The following is an 8,780-nucleotide window of genomic DNA, read 5'->3' as shown; positions in this document are numbered from 1 at the left end:
ATCTCGGGGGGTGTTGGGTACAGTGTGGCACCGGGAAGAAGCCTTGGGAGTCAGTCCTTCAGCACATGCCCTCATCTGACCAGAATATGAGGTTGGGTGTTCTCAAGCAATTATGTCCATTTCCTGTGTCTCCTTATAAAATGGTGGCTAGGGAACTGGACATCATTCTGAAAGCTAAGACGTTCAGCAAGGTACGTGATGGTTTTTAAGGAGCACGGGAAGATCACATTCTGCTGTATTCCGGGTTAGTTTGAGTGAGTACATGTGTGACAAGGACAGCCCAGTGTTCCCGTATATGTGACTGCAGATATCCTTAGCTAGTGTAACAATGTTGAAAGTGATGTGAGAAGGGGTATGTTTCCCAGTGTGTATCCGCCGGGGGCTGTAACTGTCATGGTGTCACAGTGAGTTTATGTACTGGCGCCTGTGTGTGTCAAGATATGTGTGAGCCTGTGAGTCGTGGGTGCGTGTGTCGCCATCATTTCTCTGTTTGAATGTGTATGTGCATGCACCACTGCAATGTGCGTATCTCTGTGATTCTGGGTGTGGGTGTGGTGTGAAGGGGAAGATGTGTGTCACTGTGTCTGTGGGGGTCCTGTCTCTAAGCCACCCCCAGCCTGCCCTCCTCCCCCGGTTCTGTGGCTCCCTCCCAGGCTGTGGCCCTGCCCCTTCCCTCTTCTCCCTCCCAATCTATCCAAGCAGGGGGAGCTGGTGCTGCGCCCCCCCACCCCCACCCCTCCCCACCCAGGCCCCATAAATAGCAGCAGAGCCGGAGCTGGAGCCGGCGCCAGCGGCTGGAGCAGCAAGGGAGTCAGGGCCAGGGCCAGAGAGCCGGAGAGAGGAGCCCCCGACCGAGAGCCCAGGTGAGCCCACCCTTCCTCCCCAGCCCAGCCCCAGCCCAGCCCAGCTTGGCCCAGTCTCCATAACAACATCTCCTGGAGCCCCCAGAGAGATCCCAGCCCTGCCCAATCCCTTCACCACCACAAGCCCCTGCCTATCTCAGGGACCCCCAAGAACTGGGAGACTTGTGGCTGGAAGGCAGAGACCCCCCCTCCCCCAGCCCAGACCCTCCCTCACATATCCAGAAAGGCACACACTGTGGGGAGGTAGATATCCAGCCAGAGAAAGGTCCCACTTCTGAGGGAGGTACAGGAACTGTCACACCCTCCTGGAAACGGACACACGACATAGGGGGACAGACACGGAGGGTGGGGCACTCAGACACACCAATGCACACTCACTCAGGGAAGCATGACATGGGATCAGACAGCCTCACCCTGAGATCTGTACAGACACAGATAGATGGACTGACCGGCCATGAACTCGGGCCGGCATACCCCTGCCTGCTTCAGCCCGAGGCTTGATACCACTGCTGGGGGAAGGTGGCATGCGTGCATCCCACGGGCAGCATGGAGGGAGCCACGACTCCCCAAAAATCCTGTCGCTAAGAGACAGTGCCGGTGCTGCCAAGAAGTGTGAAAACAGGGGAGGTGGGGAGGGATGTGAGGCTTGTCACAGTTGGAGCTCCTGCCAGGAGCCTGAAGGAGCTTTCAGCAGAGCCCTGGTCCTGCGTCCCAGCCCACCACCACCCCTTTTCCATCAGCTAGCCAGAAGGGGAATGGGGGTAGGGAGTGGATAGGGATAGCCCAGCAGGGGCCTTTCCAACCTGTCTCCTGCCCACTGCAGACTCCACTTCTGAGACCCATCCTCTTCAGACCTCCAGGGGCCTCTCCACCCCCTGCCCCACCCCCTTGCCCTAGTTTAGCTCCCTCGTGCCAAGACTGAGTGCAGCGCTGGCACAACACCAGTCGGGAAATAGCAGAAGGTGCTGAGGCAGCAGAAAGTGTAGATCAATCGATGGCCTAGGAGCCAAGACTGCCAGGAACATCCCCACCCCAATGCTTCAGCCCTCTCCAGCCCCATCCACGCATACCTAGGCCAGCAGCACAAGGCTTCTGTGCAGGAGTGGGAGGCTCAGGTCCTCTGCCTTCCCCTGCTCAGAACTCTGGTGAAGCTGAGCAGAGGGCAGGGGAAGCAGGAGGTCCGTGAGGCCCCAGGGTCTAGGGAAGGAGGTTAAGGGGTGGGGCCCAGGGACCCCAGAGGATATAGACCCCTCTGCTGGCAGGTGTTCCCTTTCCAGGGTCCAGGCCACCTGCTCTGTCCCCACAGTGACATGTCGGACCCTGAGATGGGATGGGTGCCTGAGCCCCCAACCATGACGCTGGGGGCCTCTCGGGTGGAGCTGCGGGTGTCCTGCCATGGCCTCCTGGACCGGGACACACTCACCAAACCCCACCCCTGCGTGCTGCTCAAGCTCTACTCTGATGAGCAGTGGGTGGAGGTGAGAGCAGTTCAGGTTTCTCCTTAACTAACCTGGGTTAAGCTTGGGAAGGAGGGAGGCTGGGTGGGAGCAGTGAAAGCCTTGCAGGGAAATGTGTGGACTCTGCAGCGCCTTCTCGAGGCCACTTGGGTAACCTTGGAGATGGAGTCCCAGAGGGTCCTGAGATTGACCCAGAGGCAGTGGGGTTGCTCCCAAAGGCCTCATGATAGCCCAGAGGACTGACGGTCCAGTGGGCAGGCAGCACCCCAAGCTCAGGGATCAGCTTAGGAAGAGAAGAGCTGGTTGCTGGGGACGTGGGGACCCAAGAAGAGCTGGCATGACTAGGGCCGTCCAGGGCAGGGAAACGTGTCCTCGGTTCCCAGAGAGTCCTCGCCTCCCTTCAACCACCATCACAGGTAGAGCGCACGGAGGTGCTTCGCTCCTGTTCCAGCCCTGTCTTCTCCCGGGTGCTGGCCCTTGAGTATTTTTTTGAGGAGAAGCAGCCCCTGCAGTTCCACGTGTTCGATGCCGAGGACGGAGCCACCAGCCCCCGAAATGATACCTTCCTCGGCTCTACAGAGTGCACCTTGGGCCAGGTCTGCATTCCCGGCTACCCTTCCCTACCTCCATCAGCTTTGCCTCTGGAAGCCGAAAAGAGAGAAAACATGAGCTCTAGAGCTAGTTCAACCCAGCCTTGGCTCCCATCTCTGCCATTCACTAGCTGTGCAGCCTCAGGAAAGATACTTAACCTCTCTGGGTCTTAGTTTTCCTATCTAAAAAACGGAGGAGTGGTCAGAGTGCTTCCCTCTTCAGACTATTGTAAAAATTGAGCCCAACCCTAGCCCAACTCAAAGTGCCAACCCTCGCGGACACTCAGGGCATTTATTATTCCATCCCTTGTACGTGGCCAAGGCAGATGGGGATGTCACAGCTGGGTCTCCCTCCACCTCCATCCCCAGATTGTGTCACAAACCAAGGTCACTAAGCCATTACTGCTGAAGAATGGGAAGACTGCGGGCAAGTCCACCATCACGGTAGGCAAGATCACCTGTACTCACCCTTGGTCCAGGTATTCGATGCCCCTGCATGGACACCTATGGTGACATCATGCCCAGGACCACCCCCACCTAAGGGAAAGGGGATGGGGTGGCCCCTGTGGTAAGGATAGGGGAGTCCTGCCACTTGTATCCCCCTTGCAGATCGTGGCCGAGGAGGTATCAGGCACAAACGACTATGTGCAACTCACCTTCAGAGCCTACAAGCTGGACAACAAGGTTGGAACCCCAGAGTCCAGGCCCCCAACTCCCCTGTCAGTCCTAGGCCTCCCACTCAAGACAGATCCCGGGAGCCCAGGCCTGCTCTCTTCCCAGTGTGAGCCCATCCCCCACCCTCCTTGCAGCTCTCACCAACCTCAGGGGCCCTTTCTCCTGTATCTTCAGGATCTGTTCAGCAAGTCTGACCCTTTCATGGAAATCTATAAGACCAACGGGGACCAAAGTGATCAGCTGGTCTGGAGAACTGAGGTTGGTGCCTGGGGCTATGGGGATGAAGGGAGGGAGAGTAAAGTAAGAAAACCCAGACAGGAGCTGACCAGCCACCTGGTGCCTCTCCAAGGTGGTTAAGAACAACCTGAACCCCAGCTGGGAGCCGTTCCGCCTGTCCCTGCATTCCCTATGCAGCTGTGATGTTCACCGACCTCTCAAGGTGAAGTCCCAGCCGAGCCAGCACAGCCTACTTAGGCAACCAATCTGCTATCTAAGACCTTTCCCCTGCATGTGGCAAGCCTCCCTCCTCTCCCCCAAGTGATAAGCACATCCCACTGTGGGATAAATAATAGGTCACAGCTCAATGTTAAACTTCCCACATGTATGCATTTTATCAGTGGCCAAAGTCCCTAGCAGATTGAGCCAAAGAACAAAGTTCAGCAGGTGGCCTCTCTGGGCAGGTGGAGGATCTGTTTGGGCCTCGAGACTGTGAGGTCCCTGCCTCTGAGTCCCCCTACCCACCGTGAACACCGCAGAGCATCTCCAACCTGACCCCACCCCTCCCCCTGCCTTCTCAGTTCCTGGTGTATGACTACGACTCCAGTGGGAAGCATGACTTCATCGGCGAGTTCACCAGCACTTTCCAGGAGATGCAGGAAGGGACGGCAAGCCCTGGGCAGGAGGTGCCACAAATACCCCACCCCCAGAATCCCACCCAGATCCCTGGGAGAATCCTGAGGGTGATGCTGAAGAGACCACCGTAGGTGATAGGAAGTGGCGAGGGTGGAAAGCACCTGGGCTCAGCCTAAGGCCCGAGCCATGGGGGTCTTGCTCTGGGAGGCTCTGCTGGAAGGGAGAAAGAGGGGTCACCTGATGGACTTGTGACTCTGAGCTTGTGGGGTGGGGTCTAGATGCAGTGGGACTGTATCAACCCCAAGTATCGGGACAAGAAGAAGAATTACAAGAGCTCAGGGACGGTAGTGCTGGCCCAGTGCACGGTAAATTTCACTTCCTGCTTCAAGCCTTGCCCCAGCCCCTGCCCCTACCACGCTCTCAGGTTCAACCCTTCCCTTGTTTCAAAGACCAGTTTCTGTGCTTCTGGGAACTGGGAACTACCCCCAACTGCAACCCAAAATCTCTGGCTCCCCCATGTTCCCCACAAAAGCCCTACCCAAGCTCCCTCCTCAAAGGACCACCCCATCCCCTCGCCTTACCCCTCTCCCTACCTCCAGGTGGAGAAGGTGCACACCTTCCTGGATTACATCATGGGTGGCTGCCAGATCAGCTTCACGGTAAAGACTCAGAGTGAGGGCACACAGGCAAGAGGGAGGGGCTGAGTCCATAGTGAAAGGAAGAAGCCCAGAATCTCCACTGCCCCAACTTGGGCTGCTCATGAGCCTTCGCATTGTCAGCTTATGCGCCCCCCTCATCATGTGGCTACCTGTAGCCTCCCCACCACTCGTCTTAGTCCTCCCTACAGATCCCAGCTCTGGCCTAGGCAATCTGGTGGCTCTCATGGCTGCAGCATGACCTTTTTCCCACCCCCACCCAGGTGGCCATCGACTTCACCGCCTCCAATGGGGACCCGAGGAGCAGCCAGTCCCTGCACTGCCTCAGCCCCCGACAGCCCAACCACTACCTGCAGGCCCTGCGTGCAGTGGGAGGTATCTGCCAGGACTATGACAGGTAGGAGGAGTGGGGTGGGAGGGAACAGGCAGGGAGGACTTGCCCGACAGATTCCACAGCCTTTTCTTCTCCACAGTGATAAGCGGTTCCCAGCATTTGGCTTTGGGGCTCGAATCCCCCCCAACTTCGAGGTAGGCTAGATACGAGGGAAAGAAGGAGATGGGGGGCATGTCAGTCAGGAAGAAAAGGCAGGCCCTCACTGCTCCTGCCTTGCCCTTGCAGGTGTCCCATGACTTTGCTATCAACTTTGACCCGGAAAATCCTGAATGTGAAGGTAAAAGGGGAGATTTTCACCTGCCCCGCCTCCCCCCAGTCACACTCCACACGGGAGCACAGACTCCATTCCCAAGGGCCCAGCTTCCTGTCCCTTCCGCCCATCCCAGGCCTGTCTTTATCAGGCGAGGCTTCCAGGGCCGAGGCCCAGCATCTGCACCCAACTCTCCCTGCCAAGGGACCATCCAACTCTCCCACTGCTTAATGAAGGAACTCGAGGGGAGGGCAGTCCTCAGACCTGGAAGCACTTCCTTGCTTTAAGGAGTGTCAGGAGGGGGCCCTGCTCATTTCTACCAGCTTCACAACTTCTCTTCACCCACAGAGATCTCAGGAGTCATCGCCTCCTACCGTCGTTGCCTGCCCCAGATCCAGCTCTACGGCCCCACCAACGTGGCCCCCATCATCAACCGTGTGGCTGAGCCCGCCCAGCGGGAGCAGAGCACCGGCCAAGCCACGGTAGGAAGACATGGTGGGCAAACAGGAGCTGCCCCATGTGTCTTTAAGTGGTGCCAGGGCCAGGGCCTGCACCTTGGTGGAAACGGTGTCAACGCCCTTGCACACAAAGCCAACCCTTCTACCCTCTCTGCTTGCCCTCAGAAGTACTCGGTGCTGCTGGTGCTCACTGATGGTGTGGTGAGCGACATGGCTGAGACTCGCACTGCTATCGTGCGTGCCTCCCGCCTGCCCATGTCCATCATCATCGTAGGCGTGGGCAATGCTGACTTCTCTGACATGCGGCTGCTGGACGGCGACGACGGTCCATTGCGCTGCCCCCGAGGGGTGCCTGCAGCCCGAGACATTGTCCAGTTCGTGCCCTTCCGAGACTTCAAGGATGTGAGTCCCCCGTGCCCCTTCCGGCTGAAGGACTCCTCAGCTTCTCATCCCCCCAAATCTGACCTTCGTCTTCCACCATTTGATGTCCTGCTAAGGACACGGGAGCCCAGCTGGCCACCCTGAAGCCCCACTTCTCCCTCAGCTGGCCCTGCCTCCCCTACTCTTCCTCTCACCCCTAACCACATCACTGTCCCCACCCTAGGCTGCCCCCTCTGCACTCGCCAAGTGTGTCCTGGCTGAGGTGCCACGGCAGGTGGTGGAGTACTACGCCAGCCAGGGCATCAGCCCTGGGGCTCCCAGGCCCTGCACACTGGCTACAACTCCCAGTCCTAGCCCGTGACTGCCACCCTCCGGACCGACACTCCCTCAGCCTCTCAGTGAGTCCTGGGGGTTCCAAAGGAGTGGACACAGTGGGTTCAAAGTGGGGCTTGGTAGAGCCCATCTAGGCTGGGTGTAGTGTAGAAGAGAGTGCTTATGACTCTCCCACCCCCTCCCAGGTGCCTGTCCTGACCCTCGTGACTCCAGTGACCAATGCCTCCACCTCTCGGACCAGCTGTGCCCCCTGGGTTCTGGACGTGAGTGGTGGGCCCCGCTCCTATCTCTCCAAACCCCATACCCTTCAATGCTGTGGCCCCTCAGTGACTTCCTTGGGTGATCCTGACTTTCTAGCCATTAATAAAGAGAACTGCTCCTAGCACCTCAGCCTCTAACCATCATGCCTCAGATGCCCACTGGGCAGCCTGCAGCACCCCCACACACACCATAAGAAATGAGGACCAGCACCTTTCAAAATCTGAGACAGAGCTCCCCAGGCAGGCTGCTGTCTCTGCAGTCTTACCCCAACTATGTGCCAGTGGGATCTGAGAAGCCCCCACCCTCACCTCCCAACCCCAGGGGGTCTAGGCACCATGGAGAATAATTACAGGAGATAGGAGGATAATTAGGGGCTGTCAGGGGGGCAGGATGAAGCTTTCTTACAGCTGTCTCCAGAGAGGCCCTGCTGAGTCCCCCAGGAGCTGAACCCCAACCCCCACACAGCTGTGGGGCGGACCAAGAGCAGATGCTGGGGGTACTGAAGGAGGGCAGCAGGTCTGCTAGTGAATTGGGAACATAGTGGAGCATCTAAGGCCTATACAGTCTGGTTTCCTGGGTATGTCAATGTGTGTGTCTGTTCATGGCCTTAATGGGTCACATTCATGGACTCAGGGATGTGCAGTGCATGAACACACAGATTCACACACTTAACAATCTCATCAGCAACAACAGCAAATATCACTACGTAGCATGTGTCAACTTTATGCTAAGTGCTTATTTAAATGCATTTATTCTCAGTAGGTGGTTACCATTATTTTCACCATTTTTCTGACAATCAAGTGCGGCTTGATTTTAACTCACCCATGGTCAAAAAACTGGTAGAACTACAACTTGAAACAGGGTCTCACTGTGCCACCCAGGCTGGAATGCAGTGGCACGATTATGGCTCACTGCGTCCCCGAACTCCTGGGCTCAAGTTATCCTTCCACCTTAGCCTCCTGAGTAGGTGGGACTCCAGGTGCATGCCATTACATCTGAATTTATTTTATTTTATTTTTTTATAGTGACAGGGTTCTCGCTATGTTGCCCAGGCTGGTTTCAAACTTCCTCCTTGGCCTCCCAAAGTGTTGGGATTATAGGCAGGAACCACTGCGCCCCACCTAAAGCACTACTCTTAATCACTACAGTGGGCAACTTTTTTTTTTTTTAAGTATACTCAGGTAACCCAGGAGTATCCTTTTGAGACCAAGGTATGTGTACTGTATATGTGGCCTAGTTGTGTGCTCAGGTGTCTGTGGATGGTTCTGTCTGCCTTTGTGTGCCATGCAGGTGAGAAAAGTGAACAAGAAAAGTAGTGGGTCTGAATTACAGCTCCAGGGCAGGCAAGGATAGACACAGGTGAAATTTAGCGTGAGAGAAAAAGAGCTGGGCTCCTGGAAGGACCCTCCCTGCCCCATGCTCTCCCTTCAACAATGAGTGTGGAAGGGGATGAAGAAAGAGAAGCTAAAGGTTCTGTGAGCCCCTCAGAGAGAGAATCCAGAGCCAGAGAGGATGGCCAGTGGCCAATGGTGGGGAAGGGAGAGGAGACGAGAGAAATTCTGAGAGTGATGGAGGAGAGGACTCCCATTGCAGGCTCCTAAGCGGAGGAG

At 56.8% G+C, this 8,780-nt stretch overlaps 1 protein-coding gene across 1 annotated transcript; it reads left to right on the top strand.

The window, feature by feature from the left end:
- The first annotated feature begins 36 nt into the window (after nucleotides 1–36).
- On the top strand, nucleotides 37–7,307 carry CPNE6 (copine 6). Its single transcript, XM_030803854.1, has 17 exons — nucleotides 37–863; nucleotides 2,170–2,341; nucleotides 2,737–2,916; nucleotides 3,280–3,354; nucleotides 3,520–3,594; nucleotides 3,760–3,843; nucleotides 3,935–4,024; nucleotides 4,383–4,487; nucleotides 4,716–4,802; nucleotides 5,037–5,096; nucleotides 5,357–5,490; nucleotides 5,567–5,621; nucleotides 5,713–5,764; nucleotides 6,086–6,219; nucleotides 6,361–6,597; nucleotides 6,800–6,974; nucleotides 7,095–7,307. Exons 2-16 carry the CDS (start codon nucleotides 2,174–2,176, stop codon nucleotides 6,935–6,937), a joined length of 1,674 nt encoding a protein of 557 aa, XP_030659714.1. The 5' UTR covers nucleotides 37–863; nucleotides 2,170–2,173; the 3' UTR covers nucleotides 6,938–6,974; nucleotides 7,095–7,307.
- Nucleotides 7,308–8,780: the final 1,473 nt, after the last annotated feature.

Source organism: Nomascus leucogenys, chromosome 22a, assembly GCF_006542625.1.
Source record: "Nomascus leucogenys isolate Asia chromosome 22a, Asia_NLE_v1, whole genome shotgun sequence".
Taxonomy (NCBI): domain Eukaryota; kingdom Metazoa; phylum Chordata; class Mammalia; order Primates; family Hylobatidae; genus Nomascus; species Nomascus leucogenys.
The sequence above is the reverse complement of the archived record's forward strand: the minus strand, read 5'-3'. Positions and strand labels throughout refer to the sequence as shown.

Bases quoted from the DNA above. Each gene is read 5' to 3' on its own strand.
- CPNE6 (XM_030803854.1), top strand. From the start codon at position 2,174: ATGTCGGACCCTGAGATGGGATGGGTGCCTGAGCCCCCAACCATGACG. The intron at 2,342-2,736 runs GTGAGAGCAGTT...CCACCATCACAG, and splicing joins CTGATGAGCAGTGGGTGGAG to GTAGAGCGCACGGAGGTGCT. The intron at 6,598-6,799 runs GTGAGTCCCCCG...TCCCCACCCTAG, and splicing joins CCTTCCGAGACTTCAAGGAT to GCTGCCCCCTCTGCACTCGC.